The following is a 22,570-nucleotide window of genomic DNA, read 5'->3' on the forward strand; positions in this document are numbered from 1 at the left end:
GTGGTGTGCACATGCCATTTCAGCACTGCGTGGATATTGTCAGCAATAGTATGAGGAGACTTGGCAGTGACTTTCAGACTTTTAAAAAATAACCCACCAGTGGGTGGGTATTAGCTATTGCTGGTGCTGGTGTCAGATGGTTTCAGCCCAGCTCAGAGCTTTTCTCATTCATGTCGGCTTGCTCATATTGCCAAAAGGATCTTTCAATAGCCATACCTCAAGAAGATCATGAGAGAAACGGCACTAGCTTGCATAAAGTCAGAGGCGGGCATTCAGGGCTTGTGCAGAAAACTGCCCCATGTCAAGCTGAGTAAAATCTGATGTTTAGGCTGGTGCATAAAAAGTTATTCGGTAAGGTTGGATAAGCAGTGTCTCTCTCCAGTGCTGGTAACATTGGGAGTGTTTTTGCCATTTGTGTAAAGAAGCTCTTCACTGGAAGAGTTTACAGTCAGCAAACTGAAATTTCCAGCCCTCCTATTAGCTTGAGGGTAATACARTGACTGTCAGTCACCTGCTAATTACAGTCTTGTCATTCATTCAACCAGACAAGATGCAGCCTGTGAGCTCTTCTTGCTGAAATCAATCTTTTAAGAGTGTCTCTTTGTTTCATAAAGTTATTTTCCTTCACTTCTCTGCCACCTGGCTGGCAACATGGAAGGTCATAGGCCAGTGGAGAGCTGAGAACTGCTGACAGAGTTCCTGTAGGTGCCAGGGAGACCTGTGTCTTCAGCAGAGTCTGCCAGATTGTGGTCCTCAACCATGAAGATGCTCTGCTGGGCGGGAATCTTGCTGGTGGGATGTTTAGGGGCCCAGTGCTTGCACTGAGGAGAGATCACACTGAGGAAAGCCATCCTGAAGCGCTGGGACAACAGATTGTAAATGATGGGGTTCACGGCAGAGCTCAGATAGAAGAAAACACCTAGGAGAGCAAGAGTGGGGGGAGAGAGGGAGAGACAGACCTCATTTGTGGGTGGAACGATCTCAGATGAGAAAAATCTCTTCATTGTCGGTACTGCCTCACCATGTTTGGGTGCAAGGATGGAGGCAGAGACCACTGCATCTCTGCCTGCAACCGTCCAGGTAGAGGAAGAGGGATCTCTTGCCAAGACAAGATGAGACACTGCAGCACGCAGGGAAAGGAAAGTGATAGAGTATTAAATGGAGCCCATCATTACCAGCTGTTCAGGAACTAGCTGTCTGCTGAGGTCTACTGACCAGCCTCTAGCCAAGCCCTGATTCCCACAGGACTGATTTGAACGGCTGGTGCCCTTCTCATCAGAGCTGTTAGATGATAACTTCCAGCCAAGGAGTGCTAATTTGTAACAACACACCAGCACAATTGCACAGGATTATTTGGCTCTGTCGGAGCTACAAAACAGTCACATTTATTGTTTTCCCATGGCAACCGGAAAATAATATTCCTGAAAATAATTTTATGGTTGGCAATAGTATAAACATTTGGTGTATCATTTGGTTCTGGGCAGTATGTAAGGCTTGCTGTTTTGGTAAAGTTCCCTGTTTTTCTGAGAAACCGACTAGAAGACAGTGCCTGCTGCTGTGTATTCATTAGAAGCACTTGAATGGCAGCAGTGTTCATTTGTGAACATTTTTAAGGAGGAAAAGCAGCTGGTAATGATGTGTGATATCCCTTTTTTTCATTCTTTGTGACTAACCAAACAACTATATTGGACAATATACCCAGAGTGAAAGCTGCAGGAACTTGAATGCAATTTTTATTTAAGGCACAGTTCTGGTCACTGGCTACCAAACCCTAAGAAGCTTTTCTGTGCATGCCCCAGGAACATACTCCAGTGCTAGTGGATGCTGCTGGTAATTTTATGTCTATTTTGCTCTAGCTACGTCCACTGAACAGTCTCTTGGAGAGCAGGTCTTTCACCTTTTGCACTTTGCCATGTGGCTAATAGATGCTACCTGAATGGATGGTGCAACTAGTGTTATCCAGCTCCACTCTATTTGCTTTTTTAACAATATACATAGCAACACTGGGCAGGGAGCCTAGTAGGATGGGTGGTAACTGGGGGACCRTGTGGCACACAGCTCAAGGGATGTCATCCATTGCTATCTGTTGACATTTTGTGTCAATCACTTTGGAGAAAAGGCATTCCCACAGCTGGGATTCTTTGAACTCTTTAGACAACCCATTGTGTATTTTGGAAAAAAATGTTCAATGACGACTAGTGGAAAATTCTAAGGAATATCATCATGAAACAGTGTTTGGCCTTTAATTTACCTGTATAATCTGTGGTCACCTAAAATTAAAATGACTACATATTCAGGTAAGCCGCTCACAAATACTGTTTTTCCAGCCCCAAAGCAAGTGGAAGAAGAAAGTTTTACCTGATACCACATGGATTAAGTTGAATATATTAGCCAGAGGCTCAGTCCATTCCACAACAAAGCTGAAGAAGAGCCGATCTATATGGAATGGAGCCCAGCAAATAGCAAAAACCATCACGAGAACAACTAGCGTGGAGAAAGGGGAGAAGAAAAACAGTCAGTTATGGAATGATATGGCTTGTTAGCTTGCACTGAGCAGAGATGGTTTAGAAAGCTAGATGAAAGACTAGAGATACAATTTTATTTACTGTTTCAAAACCTGTGCCATCCCTTCTGCCTCTCTGTAGTGCTAACTGAAAAGCATATTTCCATCTAAAAGAATAAACTTTATACTGATCTCTGTATTTGATAAATCAATACACAGGCACACAATGAGCTTTGGATGGAGCAGGCAACAGCCAGGTAATGTGGCTTGTACAGAACCCAATAAACTGTCAGTGAGATGTGAGGATTTATTTGTACCTGATACACAGCAACCACTTGGACTGTGGGTCTGTCATGTAGAGAAAGCAAAGTTTGTGCCACAGGATTTATGTCATCTGCCACTATTTGTACATCACATGGCACAGGATGAGCCCATGGGAGCCATCCTCCAATGCTGAGTCTGGCTGGATGCACTATTCAGCATGAAAAAGTTTGCYTCCATGCACAACGTGGCCTGTGACGACTCTGGTGAGGACTCTTGCAAACCCATTCCAGAGTTGGGTCCTATTAACATCTGTGGTCACAGTCACCAGGGACAGAAATTCATTCTGACTTCAGAGTGCAGGTTCCTAGTTCAGGAGGTGACTTAAACTGCCTAAAAGAAGAATGCTGTTGCATGAAGTATTGAGGGTGATTTGTTTTCTGCATGAACACCATCTCAGTAGCAAGGCGATCTTTGCCTTAAAGGCAGCCCTAAATTATGAAGCAACGCAAGTGCTTTAACGGTGGCTGGAGCACAAATTCTCCAGGGTGTTGTATATTGTGCAAATCTGCCTACGTCTCTACTTTTTCTTGGGAAGGTCTGGGTGGTGAAGTCAGCAGTAGATGATGAACGCTGATTGGGAGGACCTGTATGAGACATGAGCAGAGCCTGGGGTGGGACATGTTACAGGCCTATGAAACATATGCTTTCTGGAGTTGGGGCAGGGCCATAGACCTCTCATTAATTATTTGTTTAATGAGAAAACAGATGTACATCATTCTGTAAGAAACGTGCAAAAAAGAGTGTTCGTATTCTGAGACAGAAGGCTTCATTCTACAGGGCTGCAAAAGCCAGGTGTGGACTGAGGGATGTAACAGAGAGTTGTCATCCACATACCTGCCACTTAGGTTTGCCCAGGCTCTACAATGGGGGGGTAAAATGCCCCTTTTGATTCTTAGCCTCTGTGTTTTGCTCCCATGGTTTGTAAGACTCCAGTTAAAACAGCAATAAGCGTTTTTTGTTTTTTGGGTTTTTTTTTTGAAAGGAAGCTATCCATGACTCTTGGATCCCTTGGAGTTGCTTGGTAGCCTTCAAGACCCAATTGCTGAGTGTTTCAAATTTAGGAATTAACTCCAAACAGATTTTATGTACTTTCTTCTCTTGTCTGAGATGTACATGCAGCTTCTTGTTCATGGTCAATAAAATACAGAAGGCCCCCACTACTTACATAACATCTTGGTGACTGATTTTCTGGATGGTCTCTGAACATTCACAGCCATTTCCTCCACTTCCAAAGATTTGTCTCCTTTCAACTGGCAAAAGGAGGGAAACAGAAGGAGAGCTTAGACAGGAGATGACCTCCCCACTTCGCATACGGGCTTCCTGACGGGGATAAAACCACTGCCAAAAAGACCATTTGCACGGTGCTAATGGTCAACCAGCCATTTTGTCCTTGAGCATTATGTCTGGCTTGCATTTAAAGATCTCAAACCAAGAATATTTAGGATATGCAGGCCACTTCTCTGAACTAGAGATGGTGCTGAATGACAGTGTGGTAAGAGGATTTAGTTTCCTCCTATCAATGTTGAGAAYAAGCTTTGCAAATTATCATAGCCATAGTTTGAGAAGTCAAAATTTGGGAAAACTCAGAATTCATTGAAAAAAAAAWTTACTTAAATTTCAGTTCTAGTCCAGGGAAACAGTGAAGCTTTAGGTTGAAAACAAGCCGCCAATTTTATGCACCTCAGACTGCATGTTAACAGCAAATTTATATTTCARTTCCCCACTCCTCCCTTCTTAATGTGTCAATATTTAGCCTGCAGTTTGTGTTCAATTTCAACATTATTTTGTCTTCTAGCAAAATATTGTTTCTTTATTTTCCTAAAAGGGTTCCCCACAATTAAGCACAAACCAGTGATCCAAAAATACGCTGAGAGGCCTCACTGAAAGACAGTTGTAATCACTGGAAAAATTCCTATAGATTTGAAGGGAGCTCGTTTCATGCCCTGAGTGTTTGGACTAACTGATATTCGATTCATCTGATAAACAAAACCTGTATATTCCATCCTGCAGAGAGCCAGCATGCACAATATGCACAGATTCAGCCACATACAGATCAAGTACACCATTTTTTTTTCCCCAGCAGCTTTTTCTAGACTTCTAAGAATGGACCTAAAGAACAAAAATCTGATCGTTCCTGAAATGCTTCCCCAATTTACTTAAGGCAAGAGCTCTGGTGCTTTGGCGATGTTTGGATAATCAGGGCAAAAAACACTTTTTTGCTTTGATTATAACCGGAATTGTCTGTGGAGGGTGCATAATTGGATGCAGCTTGTTGAAGTGGGAAGTGCTGATTAACCAACAACTCTGGAGTGATGCTTTTTTCAACAGAAAGAAACTAGAAACAAAATATTTAATTGCAGGGGAAAAGATATTGGCTGAAGGGAAAGATAAAAAACAGTCTAGACTAGTAAGAATCTTATGAAATCATGCTGTTTGTGCCATTTTCTTTCTCCTTTTACACTGTGGTTTTGTTTCATGATTTTTGATTAACTGCTTTTTTCTTCAAGGATGTTGTTACTTCGATCAAAGAGACATTCTTTYAGTGCCTTATTTATACATAAAACCCATAAAGGGGAAGTATATTTAAATTAAATTATATTCAATTATAGGGCAATTTAGCTTCCCATGTTTTTCATTATTCTCTTTGTCATTTTTAGTCATAACTGTATTGCCTAAGGAACAGGCTCAGCTGATTTGTAGCACATCTAGTGATAAATGTCTGCTCAGATTGACTAAAAGTCCTAGTTTTCCTTCAGTGGTTTTCAGTCTCAACATTTATCCCAGGAGTACTCCAAAGCCACAGAGAATACACTGCTCTGATACTATAATAAACTGTAGAGACGTTTCTGTATTTTTCACCTTCCTCCTGTCGTTTTGATGACACTATAAGGTTTCTCTYGACTCGACTTAGACTCGAGTGATAATACATGGAGAGATAACTAGTAAGAATAACTCTGCAGTTGCAATTTAATAAAATAATGACTTATGACAAAGCAGGGGGAAAAAAGAAGAAATGAGTCTATGGCAAAGGTTGTAGCTTGAGTTCATGTCAATGGCTTGACAGAGGGAGACCTCCAGCCAGGCTAATGGTTACTTTAACATCACTGTGGATATGCTGGGCTGTTTGTGAGATTATGTAGAGCTGCCTGGAGACTCACTATGATTAGCAGTGCATTTCAGTGTCATGCTGCATAGCTTTATAATACTATGATAGTGTTTGTTTTATCCCTATATTTAAATGATGACATTTTGTGAAACTAGTCCACTTTCTGAAGAGAGCATGGATAGGAACTCCAAGGTGGCCTTAATCTATGTTGAAACTGTGCCATACTTATATAAAAGAAATGATTGCTGAAATTGCTAGCTGCAGCAATAAGGCWGGATTTCAGTTTATGACAGCTTTGTGACTTTTAACAACTGAATATTATCACACTCTCCAGGGAAGGAGGAAAATGAATGAAATGGAAATTCTACAGTCACAAGAAGAGGAAAAACAAATAATACACAAGATTCAATCACTACCTTACTCTTTTTCATTCTTTTCATATTTTCCTTTTGGTCTATTTCCTTCTAGTCCCTACTGAAAAGGTGCAAATCTCTGTGAGGTTGGAATCAATACACGGACTGGATGTTAAAGTAACATTGAAATGTCAGCAGCAGTGATGGTAATTAAAAAAAAAAAACTCGGGTAAATAGCTCCCCAACATAGCTACATTCATTTTAGAATGAGATTACACCAACGAAGGAGTTTAATCCACTACTTTCAGGGATTTGATTTGAATTTCCTTTTTGGGAAGACAGGTGGGCAAGAAAAAGATTAAATCAGTTAAAAGACATATGGACACACACACAAACACACACGCATGCACACACACACGAGAGAATGAGCTAGGGAAACACTGAGCACAATTTGAGTAGGACTTACTCTTAGCCCCATCAGATAGTACAGCACACTTATGACCCCCATAGGCAGCACGTAGAAGAGAAAGGAAGTAATCTGGACAATACAGTTGTAGATCCACATGGGCCTGACTACAGTGCAGGTAGCAGAGCCAGGGACCAGGGTGCCATTTGGGAAATACTGCAACATGATGCCATGGGTACTTGTGTTGGGAAGGGCAAAGATGACAGAGAGGACCCAGAGCACGACGATAGTCCTTAGCGCACGCTTCCGAGTGCTCTCTAGCTTGGCACGGAAAGGATGGAGGATGGCAACGTATCTCTCCACGCTGACCGTGGTCACGCTGAGGATGGAGGCAAAGCACACTGTCTCAAAGAGTGCTGTCTTGAAATAGCAGCCTATGGGCCCAAACAGAAAGGGGTAGTTGCTCCACATCTCATAGACTTCCAGTGGCATCCCAAAAAACAACATAAGCAAGTCTGAGACAGCGAGGCTGAAGAGGTAGTAGTTGGTAGGGGTCTTCATGTTCCGGTGCTTGATGATTACCAGGCAAACTAGGAAGTTTCCTACCACGCCAACAACAAAGATCAGAGTGTACACCAAAGCCATGGGCAAGAACAGATGGCTCCGTTTGGGCCCACACAGGAAGGCTAAATAATCCTCAGTGCTGTTTAAATATCTCCTAAAATGTTCTTGTAGCGCAAGATGATTAAACCAGGAGGTATTGCTGATCCAGGCCATTACTGGTTCCGTTGAAGTGTTTCACAACTGAGATCCTGTCTTGTCTAAGTTTCTCTGTGCTAATTTGCTCACTTTTAGCAGAGAGAGAGGGAGAGTTGTCTTGCCAGTCCTAAATACACAAAGCCACTGAGAGATGTGAGTGTGTTTGCCTGGCTTCGGTGAAGGTTTCGCCGTTGTAACAGCTGCTCCCCAGCGAGGAGTCCCTTAGCCAGAAAGCCCCTCCTTTCACACATATTCATTGGCTAGCTAAGTGCATTAGATTATAGGGTAAGAAAAGAGGTTCTAGCTACTTGTATCAGTTCCCATAGCAGATGCATTTACTGAATCAGAAATGTGGGATTTAGAGAGCTGGAAATCTGAAATATAGGATTTGAGACTAGCTGCAAGGCACTAGTATTTGTCAGAGGGTGGGAAGCCAGGCAAAAAAACCCCTCAGTCCAAAAGCTTTTACAAAATTATATTGATGCTACGTCTAGTTACAAACCACAGGCAAAAAAAAAACATAWTTTTTTTTCACATCTCTGCTGATTTTTACTTTCTGTTTTCTCTGGCAGCAAATACTTGGAAACAGAATTTGATCAGGAGAAAGCCAACCTATTTTTGAAGTTCATCATATGGAATTAGACAACKATAGGTTTTCAGCCTTTTTAAAACAATTTATTTTTTTTCTCCTGAAACCCAACATAGAATTTTAATTGCACTTCTTATTAGTAGCAATATATTTTTTTCCTCCCTTATTTTGAGAAGGAGGATTATGTCAAAGTGCACATGAAATTTTCTTTGAGGATTGGCAAATTGGGTTGATCAGAGATTTGAGAACTCTGGAATCTGATCCCATATTCTTAGATAGTTTTGTTTTGAGAATCTTTTTGAAGACCATACTATTCCAGAGAGTTATTTAGTACCTGCAGGATTCATTTCAGATACTTCTTTTTAAAAATTTTCTATTAATTCTTATAAACTCATTTCTTCCTGAATGACAGCTATTCTGCAAACACACTTTCTGATCCAAAAAAGAGTATCCTGCAAAGAAAACTGCTTTGTCACAATAGATCAGTTAACTCTTTATGAATGCTTAATTCCTTACTGAATTTTGCTAAAACAAAAAAGCTTCAAAGCACATGGATGTCATCTTTGGAGATTCAAAAAGTTTAGCTGTCTGGAATCATAGAAGTGCAAAAGCTGAGAGAGAGCTCAGGGGATTTTGTCCGCCTGATGTAGTTTGGCTTTCAGTAACTCTCGCTCTCTCTTTTGAGTATCTACCCAGTTCCCCCTTTAGTCCATGTAAACTTTTTACATCCCCAGCATCCTTTGGCAAGGAGCTCCATGGATCTACTATCAATGTGTGAAGAACCTCCTCCTTCTGTCTGTTTGACCCTTTAGCCTGAGTCTCCCTGGCTGCTCACCAAGGACTGCATATTTTTACCATCCAGGAACAAAAGAAGAGGCTTCTTGGCTGAGCATCTCCTCCAAAATCCTAACAGAAGCAAGTACCAAGTATTTCCAGGGAAGGTGCAAGCCACTCCACTACAGACAGCTCCTCAGTAGCCTGATCTCACAGAAAACCTGTTTTTAGTCTTCAGGTTTAAAGCTGTCTTAGATCCTACTTTTGCTCCTTCCCTCTCTAATCTCCTCTGTTTTAGTAGCAGTCTAATAACCTTTAAAGGAAAGACATTGTAATAGGCACAGACTGCTTCCAGGAATAGCAGCAGTAGGTAAAGAGCCAAGGTCTGGTCCCACAGAGCCCAGTGCTTTGAACTGAGGCATATCAGACGTGTGGAGCTCTGAGGATTTCTTGTTTTACTAGTGTGCATTCATTTAAAATGTTAGAGGTATGGAACATACCACAAGAACTACAGGAAAAGACAGAAGCATGTCTCTTGTGATAACTTTCACATCTGCTGCAGTTATCTCACATGTAAACTTTGTCCATCAGAAAGACTCTACTGATTTATTTTAGCATTGCACAGGGCATCGTGATGAGCCGAATAAAAGATTTTATTGGATTGGTGAGCTACAAGTGTGGCCCTTTCTATTTCTCCCTTCATTAAGGATTCATCTGAAAGAGATTCATTGCATTTTAACAATGTCAAAACACTGTGAATTTGATTGCAAACTACTATTAGCATTACAGGTAGGAACAGGAGAGTCATCAGTGGGGTGCCTGGTGGAGAACAGGATTAACTGTTTCAGAGCACAGCTGGATGCAAACACTTGTGAAGAATTTGTGTAGGACCAAACACTTTCTCTAACTCTGCTTAATGTTCATGGTGGKTTTTTTTTGCCCTTAATACCTCATTAATATTTCATTTCTTTCAGTTTCTCCTTTTTTTTCCCCGTAGCAAGTTCCACCACTCTCTACGGCATCATGACTGAGGTGAGTAAACACTTCAAAAATACTGACCAAATTGGTCCTCACTTTTGTTCTTATACCTTAACTAACTCCTGTAAAGAAATTGGAAAGAAAACTTGAGGTCTGCTCAGTTTAGACTCAGTCCTACTGATAAATCAAAATGGATTGAGTCATTTACTAAAAAAGCCAACAAGGCAGCCAAGCTGGTCATGATGTCTGTGAGAGGAAAGCAACGGGCTGTTGAAACACATCAGGTAACTTCAATGTGTGGATGTGCCAAGCTCACCAGCGTCCACTTGCACTTGATCTCTCTTGTTGATTCTTGCTAATCCTACTGTGCTCCAGTGCTGGTGAGCTTTAAGAGTGGGACTACAGGAGGAAAACAGGCCTATTTGTCTAACAGATCACTCCTGGAATTGTGTCACTATGACCATGATTAAGTGGTAGACAGAGGGGACAAGAAAGGCCAGAACAGTGCAAAATATAATTCTTTTTTTTTTTCTCTGAGCTTTCAGTGTTCTCTATCCTAACTGTCCCAATAAGGATAGGATAGCACATCCAGCAACCAAAGGCTCACTCTGGCATGCGCATAATTAGAAACATTTTATTTTTACATGTGAGATGGAAAATAGAAACATATTTTGCTTTTGAAAGTAATCCTAAAACACTTGGTATTTTCCATTATAACACACACTTCATCAGTGCTTTCTGTTTTTCACTGGAAGGAAGACGGTGTGCTGCATGCTAGCCTTAGAAGTGTGCAGTTTAATGCTGACTAATACACCTGGCAACATTAACCTAGATGAAATGTTTCTGCACTGTAAGTCCCCCTACTAGTCACAATGTGGTATTTTCTCCTTCGGCACTAAATGTGCCCTTGAGATGCTTGTGGTATTTCTCTTGCCACATTTACATTGTGGAGTCTCTTCCTTAGCTGACGTAACAGTGCTACAGCACATTGCTCTGGTCCCTTAAGGGCAGCAGAGGGCACRTTTAAGAAGAGGTAAATTCAAGTGCCTGCATGTTTCCCAAAGCCCTTGTGAGAGCACCCATTACTGACTATTAGGTCAGTAAATGGTGAGCAGTTTTACATTTTAGAGAAAATTGGACACATTCATCAAAAGAGCCAGAGAACAGCAGAGGTAACCCAGAGTATAGCAAATGGATAAATCCTCTGCAGGTCATGCTTACAGATGGATGAAGTTTAAAGAAATATGGGCCATTATGGTGGTCTAATCTGAATGCTTACTCATCTCAGACTGTAGAATTTCATCCAAGGAAAGCAATTTTTTTTGATATTTATATAGTGAGACAAAGAGATTCCTCATCTAGCTTCATATGCTCCAGCTATGGAAGTGGGAGCAATATAGCTCTGTTAATGCCATGCTGTGTCAGGCTAATTAATTCTGCTGATTAGCTGAGACACAGTGCTGCACTGACATGTCCGCTTGGCATCCAGGACCTCTGCTGACATCTCTGGGCAGCCCTGCATGGGATAAAGCTCAGGGTTTGCCAGAAGGGTGCTATATTGCTCACTATACATGCTCCATTAGAAAGACATTCTATTTCAGTGGAAAGGCTTCAAGAGGTATAGGGTTTACCATAACCCTTGGCAAGCAGCTCCGCTAATTATTTATTTTCAGCAATTACAAAACTAGCACTTAATTTCCACTTGCAGCCATCAGATTCTGTTATTTCAGTAGTCTCACCCCTTTTCCAATTTGTGGGTGCCCAAGGTAGATGCGAAATCTTTTAGAAATGCTGTCAGTGGGGTCTGCTGTCCTGGCTGTTGGAGCTTGCTTTTCTGAGTCCTCTCATGGATCCCTTAGGAGCCGTCCGTGGAGCCCCACAGCTCTGTGAAATGCTGATTCAAACCCACTGTTGTATACCTTTAAGAACTTTGCAGTACCAAGTATCTCTGGCCCATAGGGATGCRAAGAAGAAACTGCAGAATTGGTAGGCAGAAGCGTTGTCATCCTGCATTGAATATGTTAACACAAGTGCTAGAAAAAAATTACTACCCTCACCTAGAAATTACTGAGTTTTGATTACAGACCATTGATTTGGCTCTTCTTTCTCCTTACAAAAGTTTTGTTGTTTCACTGCTGTAGCTAGCATGTGATTCCTTCTTTTCTTTCTAAGTATTCAGTATAACATTCAATACACCATCAAATGCACAGATATATTTTGTATATTTTCCCTCCCTCCAGGCGGGAGGAGTGAGCTGCACTATAATGATAGCTGGATCTGCAGTAGCTTTTCAGTGCCTTATTGTAAGTCATTTTGCAATTATCTGGGCTCCTCACAAACAGTTTTTCCATGGCTGTGCATATCTGAAGTCCCCAGGAACTCAATCAACACACATAACAAGTGGCTTTCATGAGTACGGTACAAAATACCAAGGAGCACACCTCTGTGTCTGGAGCAGCTCACAAGCTATACAGACAGTGCAGACACAGAGCACTTCAGGAGTGGAACCAATTTACCTAGCTTTAGTCATTAAAAACAGCAACTGAGCCTATGCTGACTTTTCAGGCTCCCTCTTTGGTCAGCGATAAAAAGGGGGCCTCCAGAAAGTGATTTGTCTGAARCTGTAGCACAAGATAGGAAGTTTGAACTGGAAGAGCCTACTTTTTCCTATTGTCTGCAGAGGAAAGGCCAATAATAAGGTTTAACAACAAGATTATTAAACAGCTGAGATGAATTTAGGCCCCAATTTCACACAATCTCTTCCATACTCCCATTAGGACCAGTCTTGAGAGTGAACTATTTCCAGGCTGTGTCTTGGAGAAGCTAGTTGGAACAGCCAAAAACAGTACCAGAGAGCAAGCCAGCAGGTAAACAGCAAGGACAGTGAGAGATCCAGTGCTAAAAATCACTCCCTGGTCCCCTCTTGTCTGGCAGAGTGGGTGTATGGTGCTGGGCAACCTGCTCTAGCTGACCTTGCTTCAGCAAGGGTTTGGACCAGATGATCTCCAGAGGTCCCTTCCAGCCCCAGCTATTCTGTGACTGTGATTTTGTACCCACTGAGATGGCTTTCAGTGATGAGTTTTTTTGTCAGTGTTGATTCTGGTAATAAGTGGGAACGATGTCCTTCGTTTTTCATAAGTGGGGTGTGTGCGAGCGTGTGTGTTTATGCAGAGAAGAGGTAGTGGGTGACAGGTATGGATGTAGTGCAGGCTTAGTGTGCAGGTGAGGGGCAAAAAGAACTGTCAAAGAAAGCTGATGCAGAAACTCTTGTCACCCTGAATGTGTCCGTCATGATGAAGTGGCTCTGATTTACATGGGGGAAGATGAAAGGATGGTCACGGCAGAAAATGTATTGACATTGCAAGCGCGGTGCAGAATGACTCAGACTGCCTGAGTCAGGAGGGAATGCAAAACTCTGGTACTACAGGGCTTTGACTTATGCAGGAAGAATCAGATTATTCAGTGTCCCTCTATAGCTTTTTGCATGTTATTACAATATTGATACTCCACTACAGTTTCTTTTCCTTGCAGTATACATGTTTCTCTGGAGAGCTCATCTCACTTGCTTGTCTCACCCACAAGAGACTTAACTAGTTTCATCTTTTTTACCCTGACACGACTGATCAGTATTATTTTTCAGCTTGCATCGTTTGGCTTCTGTTCCTCACCTAGGGATTTGAGAAAGGATTTTTCTCTATTGGAAAAAACATGCATATCCTAGAGTCTGCACAGTGCCTGTAAAAGATGTATGCACTGGTGAGACTGAAGGGATCATAGCGATGGGTCTTAAAGCATTCAGAGAAATGCAGTGATGCATTGTATTATTGGAGATGGTTGCAACTTGTTGTAGGAGAACTGAATTTGTCAATAAAAATGATAAAATGGGACACACAGAATTTATATAGCATATGTATAAAATAAAAATTAAATATATATAAAAGGAATGTTAAGAGAATGCCTTAACTAAACATTTCTTTGCTTAAGGTTGATGTGGAGGTATACGTGCCTGTAAAGATAATGAAGTTTATTTGAAAAGTTTTACTCTCCTTGGAAAACTATAGACACACTCTATTTCCCGCTGAAATGCAGTGATATGTTAGTTTATACTAAAAAGGAACATGTAATTTAGAACTGTTTACATAATAATAATGCGCCTTATTGAAACTGAAACTGAAATAGCATTTTTTTCACGCTTCTACTTTCCAAAGGGGCATCTTTAAATTATCTATGCATGTTTCAATTTTCTTGGCTCCAGTAGAATTATTATCCTACTGCTCATTAGAATGACTTTTTTGCAAAAACACTTGTCAAGAGTTTCCATTCTCTTCTTTTCTCTGCTTCTGTTCAGCTTTCTCTGCAAGACGAATTACAGTGATCGCCTGYCTTTGGGTCACATTGAGAATCAATACTATTTGACTTGGAACTAATGAAACCATCTTTATTAAGAAGGATGTGCATAATTTGGAACATTAATATGCTGTCAGATGATGCTCTCTTTCTGCTCTTTTTCCCGTTAGACTATCCCTGCAAGCTGCATTTTGGCTTAGTTAAATGCAGCCAGAGAGGCTACTGTTCTTTTGAATGTCTCCTGCTATGAAGTTAGAGAGAGATAGAAAGCTCTAGACACAGCAGTGCTGAAAAAAATATATGGCAGAGATAATTTACCATAGCTTTCTAATACCCTAATAAACCCTAGACATGCAAAACAGACTGTGGATCAACTTATTAAAAAAAACATTTCAGAGTGCAGTACACACCTCAAAAAAACCTATGTGGTTTGCAACCAAGTCGGTAGAGAGCTGATTCCAGGCAGAACTGCAAAATAAAGTATAATAACCCATCCATGCCCTGTGAAAGCTGAGGGGCAGGGGAACAAGGAACGGTCCACATGCAGTGAGGACAATGAGTCCCCTGCACAGGACCAGGGCAGGGGTTAGCTGGTCTGGCCCCCCCTATGACCTGGTGATTTAGAATTTAGCATCTCTGCTAGTTCGGTTCCTTCCCAACCAGGATTCAGATCACTTTGCCAGTCAGAAGCCTTACTCCTATTGCTGAAAGTGAAGATGAACTCCTGAGGCTGAGGAGCTTTCCCACACAGACACCTGCAAACAGGCAAGGGAGTGAAGGTTGTGCCCTCCTCATTTCAGATTGTAGGAAAATGCTCTTTGGACATTTCCTTATACCATTGCCCACATGTTAAGGTTGAGGCCATCGCTGCTGCAGTGCAGCTCTTTATTCTTCCCCAGTATTAACTGTGCTATGGCTGTGCACATTTGGCCCAGTCCACCTCTCTTTACTGGGGAGGCTGGTTTAGCATCCTCTGTCCAGTATTTTGCCTGGCCAAGACAGTTTCATTACCTGTGCTCACTTGCAAACACACACAATCAGATCTGAGCTGGCCCAGAACTCTATTGATTTGCTCTGATTGTACTAAATGCTGAATATATCTCTTATTGATGAACATTTGAGCATGTTCTAAAGTGCTTTTAATAAAATAAATTGCTGCTGCAGAGAGAAATGACTCAAATCTGAGTCAARTTATTGTTCTCCCAATACAGCAAGTTGTATTTAAACTAGCAATAATATTAAATCTGAACCAGCATCAGAAATAGATTAAGTAAGGCAAACAGAACTAAAAGGCCTGATGTCTTATTTATCACTTTATTTTTCAGGTTTAAGATCAATATTGCTTGAAACAAGAAAAACCTAGTGAGAGCTGGAAGGTGGAAGGAGGGGAATAAAATGGAGGAGGAGAAAACTTAACGACCTTGAAACAATAAATGTGCTAGAAAACTAAACAAAGAAACACTGGGGATGAATGAAAAGGGAAGGGAAAAAAAACTAGACAGGGAAATGAACAGAACACACTGAATAAAGAACATGTGTAAAGGCAAAGAAAGAGACAAAGAAGAGGGAAGACAGAAAGAAAGGAAACAACAAGGAGCCTGGAGAGAAATAAGATCATAGGATCATAGACTAAAGCAGCCTGAAAGGGACATCTGGAGGTTTTTAGTCCAACCTCCTGCTCAGTGCAGGGTCAGCTATGGGATCAGCAGAAGTTGCTCAGGGCTTTACCCAGCTGTGTCTTTAAACCCCCAAGAATGGGGACTGAACAACCTATTCAGGCAACCTGCACCTGCTCCACAGCTTGACTGTCCTCATGTGAAAAAGTTTCTCCTTTAATCCAGTCTGATCTTCTCTTGTTTTAAGTTATGCCCATTGCCTTGTGTCCTCCCATCACACACCACTTTGAAGAGCCTGGTTTCATCTGCTTGGTGACCTCTCCAAGGTATTGGGGGCTGGTATGAGGTCCCCCAAAGCCTTCTCTTCTCCAGGCTGAACCAGCCCAGTTCCCTCAGAGTCTCTTCACAGGACAAGTCCTCCAGCCCCAAACATCTTGTTGGCCTCTGCTGAACTCACTCCAGTTTATCGATGTTTCTCCTGTGCTGGGGGACCCAGGATTAGATGCAGTATTCTAGATGTGGTGTGATGAGTGCTGACTCTTGGGGGATAATCATCTCCCTCAGTCTACTGGCTATGCTCCTGTTAATACAGCGTAGGATGCTGTTGCTGCTAGGCACACTGCTGGCTCATGCTCGGATTGCTATCTGCAAAGACCCCCAGGTCTTCTTCAGCAGAGCTGCTCCCCAACCAGCTTTACTTTAATATGCACTAGTCTGCCTTTCCCAGCATTACCCTGCATGGAATCTGTTACCACTAATATCTGAAGAATGGCTCTTTACCATTGCTGTTTTCAAGATAACACTGTATAAACCAGATTAGTCCTACATTGTTATTCATTATTCTCTATTCTGCTGTTTGAAATGATTCAGTCATCCCAGAAGAGAAAGGAAGCAGTATCCACAGCCCAGATTTATGAGGCATCTAGGAGCCTAAGTCTCTGATACTCATGAGACTCAGAATCTTAAAGGCTGTTCAGAGCCTTGGTTCCTATCCTTATGTTACCAATAACAGAAGAGAAAGTCTATACCACAATTTTTTGCAGCACTGAGAACTTCCTACTTAAATCTACCTCGCCATTTCCTTGGAGGATACCATGCATAGTGAGTTGGCACTGGAAAGTCTGCTAGCACTAATAAATCTCCTCTAGAAGTCATTCAGGACTTGTGCTTGAGGCATAAAAATGAGGACTTGCTAAAAGTTCCAGGATTAAAGCTGAAAATTTGCAGGCTACTAGCTGCACACCTTGGAGACTTTGCATTGCTACGGTGTCAGTCGGTAAGTCTCCTACACCTTTGGGGAGTCCCACAGCTCCCAAACCCTCCAAATCATCTCAGTGGTCTTTCATTTCACTGGAAGGTGCTACATTTTCTTTCTTCTGGTTGAAAATTACCACGTTTTGAAATGCTTGATCTTACACAAAACCCTTTAGAACTGAAGTCTCAGAGCTGACATGAAAGTAATTTAATACAAAACAGAAGAACTGAAAGGGAAGGTGTACAGAGAGTGCTTTGTGTGTTTCTCATGTTTACTAATAGTTTTATTGGGTCCCTAGAACTATAAAGATGAGTGGTCAGGCTGACAGCATCGTATGTGCCTTCAAGCTAATGGAAACCCAGTGAATAAGCTCATATTTGTACAAGGTTTACAAGATACCTAATAGTCAGACAGTGAAGAGGAAGAAGAAGATCTACTCTTACTGATTAGCTGCAAAAAGATTCAAACTGGAAYGCAGGGCAGTAATCTGTACATCTCTGCTCCTTTTGAGAAACCTCTAGTCACAGACCTAAATGAGACTTCCCATGGTGAGTGAACGGTTCACACTCTGGCTCTGTGCTAAGTAGCTACTTTTCAGGTGAAGTGTACAGGACCTGATTTTATCTTCAAGATGTGAGAATCAAGGCCTGTGCATTTTGCCTGTGATTCTTTCAAAAGCATTCTACAATGCAGTATAGATGACGTTTCATAGTGTTAAAAAGAGTGTTCTCAGTGGGGAAAAAGCTCATCTTCCCAAGCACATCTTTTCTTGCATCACTATAAAGTTTTCCATGAGATTCTCAAGTGCTTTATCGATGTGAATGGTCTAGCCTTGCAAAGCAAGATTGTCCCTCTCTCCCTGAGTACTATTATCCCGGTTTATAGAAAAAGATGCAGAGAAAGTAAAAAGTTCTACAAAAATCATAGTGATTCAAACTCTTTGGCGTTTGGCCCTGTGCAGTACCAGCTGGAGCAAGCCCATAGAAGGAAGGTCACAGGGCTCTTTTGCCTTTTTCCAGAAAAAATACTATCGTTGCTTCAGTCCTTCCAGGACAGGTATGTAGATTCAGCTTTGTGAGACGTCGTATCTTTCTCTGATGACAGTCGCAATAACGTTAAGAGCCCTGGAGTACTTTAAGGCCTATCTTAATCTGCTGTATGACATTTTAAACATTTTTAGATTGCCATCACATTTTTACAGTGAGAACATTAATTTGAAGATTCTTTCTTCAGAGATTATACATACTTATATTGAAGTAGGCTTTTTTAAAGTGCTCTTGACATTTTTAAAATACAGGCCATGCAAGGTTTCCTCTTACTGCATCTGCATATGAAAGGAAGTTGTGAAAATAGGCAAATGTCTAGATTTTCCACATTCACAGGTATAATAGATCTGATGTAGTAAAAAGGAAGTTGATATGTGTTTTTATTGCAGCTAGACTTCTGATATCTGAGGTTAACTATAAAAAGTGGTGAAAAGTGGGCTCTAAAGGAAAATTAAATATGCTTCTATGCTCTTTGTCTTCTGCTGTTTCTTGCCAAACCTTCCTGCCAGCTTGCAGACTCGCTCTGATTTTGATCCTCTCCTTGGATAATTCCTGCTAGATAGTTGGTCCTGCCTGTTGTGAAACACTCTTAAGCTCACAAATGGATGTAGAGCAGTTAAAATAATGAAATTCTTGGTAGAAGTCAGCTTTAGTTAGAAACTTGTGGTTAAAACAGAAATCTACTGGGAAATTATGTTTTGATAAAAGCCACAGGGTTTTGTGCCTCGCTCAATTCTATTGAATTTGATGAAATTCTCCCCCACCCCTGAAAACTCTAAGTAAAATGTGGGCCATTTTGGAAATGTCAAAATAAGTGTTTTAATATCAAAATATTCTTGTGCCTTTTCATTTATATTAGTTTGAATATTTCTATATTATTTTGAGGTCTGTCATAAATACTGCATGATAGGTTTTGTAAGAACATGTCAAGTTACACTGTGAAATACACCTTGCCATAACATGGCATTTATATATTCCATTACCTTTCAGAATACTTTCTAAGTGCAGTTACTACTGAGTAGAGATTGAACTAGAAAAGTAATACAAAGTCTTTCAGAGTGATTCTCATTTGATCAAGACAGGAGAAGCACTGAAAAGTATCACCCAGGGAACAGGTGTTTTCAATATCCTAGTGCTAGCTTGGAATAATTTTCCTGATATACAGAAAAGTATATTCTCTAATAAAAACTGATATAATTTTTAGACATTTTTCACTCAGCAGAAGATTTCAAAATTTCAGCTCTTCTTCCTAATTCAGAAAACAAGTCTCCGAGTATTAATGTTTCCAGTGAACCCAAAATTCTGACAAAATCTAATAACCATCATTTTTCTTTTACTCAGATAGATGATGTGGGTACCTGGACCTCAGAACTTTGCAGATAGGATGCAGATACTTTAAGTAGGCAAGATCACATTTACATAGAGAGCAGACAAGCTGTTAAGGAGCACAGCATCAGACCCTCATTTTCATGCAAAACAGACAAGCTGGGAGGCAAGGCCTTAATTATACACAGAGCAGAGGGCAGGAAGGGCAGGGCTTGATTTAAAGAGAACCTGTTAGACTAGATAAACTGTGACCAAGATAAAACTGGGGATGTAATAGGTTTGTATATGTGCACACTTACACATGTGTATATACAGCCTGTATGTAAGGGGCAGCTATGAAACTATATTTATGGAGACTTTTTCCTTTTGTGTGATTTATCTTTGTCCTAAACATAATCTTGAAATAATAAATAAATATATAACTTGACCACTATTGCAAGCAATAGTAAGTAGTCTATATTTAAAAGACAAAACTACATCTTATGCTTCTGACACTTGTTTTTAAAGCTTCTGTATTACTCTAAAAAGGTCACAGTACTGGTGTTGTTTGAAAGCAAATCAATGCCTCTTATTTACTGTCTGCATTTCCACTGCATTTTTAAGTGCATGAGAAGATGGCACGTCTGAAGTTTTCTGGGGATTTATCTGCCCAGCTTTCATTGAGTATAACTAATCAATGGGGAGGACTTTAAGAATAGCATTTTAAGCACAGTTCTTGAGGAGCTCACAATATCTACCACTTGAGATTGCAGTTTTAAACCCTATTCAGTGCAGGAAAGAAAAAGCAGTACTCCCTTATGCTGCTTGACAGCAGGTAAATACGAACACTTTCCTCCTTATCGTAATTTTCCAGCTCAGTGGGATCCTGGCTGAAGCTTTTGGAATAATTTTGCAGTTCTGTATAGGTAATAACTGGAGGCGTTATAGCATGGACTCCCAAAGAAGGGAAGGGGGGGGGGGGGGGAAGGGAAGGGAAGGGAAGGGAAGGGAAGGGAAGGAAAGGGAAGGGAAGGGAGAATGCATTAGAAGAATCTGGGGGGGGGGGTTTAATAGAGAAGAAAATGTCAAGTCCTTGAACTCAAAACCTTTCATAGGAATATACTCATTTTGATTAAACGCTTATTAGGCAAAGATTTCTCAGTTTCAGGGTGGTTTTCTGAGGGGCACATAAGAGGACTCTGTTCCTCTCCAAGAACAGTCAACCACTCAGTGCTCTGGGTCTTACCCTAGCATGTGTGAGATCAGGTTCAAGTCCCTATTCCTATATTATTTCAATTATTACTACAGAGCAGATTAGCTTTATTAGGAGAGTTTTTGACATTAATTCCATGGTAGCCAATGTCTGGCACTTAAAATATTTCTGTGGTAAACAGATTCGGATRTCTGGGCCGGAGCTGTCAGAGCAGAGGTTTGAACCTGCCCTGGATTTTCCCATCATGCTGAGTGAGCACCTACCCCATGGGCCAGTATTCATGCACATATGCTCTGGGTTTTCTCAGGTTAACATTCAAATAGTCTTTGTTTTAAGTGAAAACTGACCCTAAAATATTAGTGTTGTAGAGGAGCCATTTCTTATCAAGATATGAAATTTATTTCAGAGGCTAGCTAAGATTCAGTGAAATGCTGGTGAGGATACATGCCCACAAAGTGTGGGCAAACACAGAAAACAGAGATAGCTTCGAATAATTTCCAAAGAGAAAGTAAAAACAATTTTTCTCCTTTCTGCTCCCTTATATGACAAAGAAAGACCATTAATAATGACAAATGAAATGTAAAAACTTCTGTGACTTGCCTAGGGCTTGAAAATGGGTCAGTAATTCAGCTACTATAAGAATGCAATGTTTATGGTTCCCAGCTGCCTCTTTGCCTCCCTAGATTGTGTAATTTGTTTCCCTTGTATGCTGAAAATGCCCTAAAGTATAAAGAGGAACTTTTAAGAACTGCATGTGATTACATAATGACAAAAAATGGGATTGTTCGGCATAATTTTGAAACTGAGCTATAGATAAGAATTATCTCCTAATTTTGTTGATAGAGTGTGATAGTTCAGAAACATACCTTCAATAATGTAACTGCTGCAACTTAAAAAGGGAAAAAGTGAACATTCCTGCAAAGATAAAATCTGACTGTTTAAGACAATTAAAAACTCAATAGCATGTAATTTACACCTGATTTATACACAAACCAAAATGAAGTCTTATATGTCTTAAAATTTTATTATATATTTAGAAAAATATATCCCAGTAATTTTGTTTGGAAATGTAGTTCAAGCAATGAAATATTGTATTAATACCTGATATCTATATAGTTTTCAGCCCAGCTGTTCCCATTTTAAAAACAGTAATCATCAGCACAGCTTGAATGCAGTAGGGAAGTAGAAGCCCTRTTCATTTGCATGTTTCAAGATGCTTGCTCATATTAAAGTCAGGCTCATGCTTAAGACTCTTTTTGGATCATGCCTTTTCTACACATAGTGCAGGATCTGGGTTTCTAGAAAGGAGAAAGAGAAGCCCACAGAATGCCTTGCAGCGAAATGAAAATGATAAAAACCTGAACTTTTGCACAATTGACTCTGTCTTCTTTTTGCCTCTATCTATACCCAGGAGCTGATTACTCCGCTTTTTCTCTGAACTCAATGACAACTACTTTTTTTGTTTGAGTGATTATATTTATCTCCTTGTTATAGCAATGACAACAAAACCAAACCCCAGACCAGACAGCACTGCATTTATGCATAATCCCAAATAATTTAACTGTGTTCTCAAAATGTTAGCTACAGGACTGGGCATACGAAATGGACAGGAAGAGTCACCAGAATGAAGAGTGCTGCACAGGCTATTAATAAAGGTCCTACTAGGGAGATGCAAAACCAATAAACATGTAAGTATGAGAAAATGAACGATGGAAGAAGACAGAGATAATCATTTGAAAAAATGGTCCTGGCTAAACTACCTAAGGTATCAGAAGACAAAAATCTTCTGATAGAAGAGGAGGTGGGAATCACTTAGGAGAAAAGATTAAAATCACAGTTTTACAATATCTGATGTAAGCAAACTTGAGCTGCTTTAAAAGCTAGTTGCATCAAACTATTGTGAGATAGTGGCATTAAGGCAAAAGGCACCCTTGCTTTTTAGGGGTGTGCTGAAGAGGAAAGGAGTTGTCTTTTTCACTAGCCACACGTAATCAGA

General features: G+C 40.7%; 1 protein-coding gene across 1 annotated transcript; it reads right to left on the reverse strand.

Annotated features, from left to right (window-relative positions):
* Positions 1-505: 505 nt before the first annotated feature.
* Positions 506-7,649, reverse strand: NMUR2 (neuromedin U receptor 2). Its single transcript, XM_026066656.1, has 4 exons — positions 6,753-7,649; positions 3,993-4,077; positions 2,359-2,484; positions 506-919 (listed from the first exon to the last, which is right to left on the reverse strand). Exons 1-4 carry the CDS (start codon positions 7,467-7,469, stop codon positions 660-662), a joined length of 1,188 nt encoding a protein of 395 aa, XP_025922441.1. The 5' UTR covers positions 7,470-7,649; the 3' UTR covers positions 506-659.
* Between the last annotated feature and the right edge of the window lie 14,921 nt (positions 7,650-22,570).

This window comes from Apteryx rowi, unplaced genomic scaffold, assembly GCF_003343035.1.
Source record: "Apteryx rowi isolate R43461 unplaced genomic scaffold, aptRow1 scaffold_245, whole genome shotgun sequence".
NCBI classification, from domain to species: Eukaryota; Metazoa; Chordata; class Aves; order Apterygiformes; family Apterygidae; genus Apteryx; species Apteryx rowi.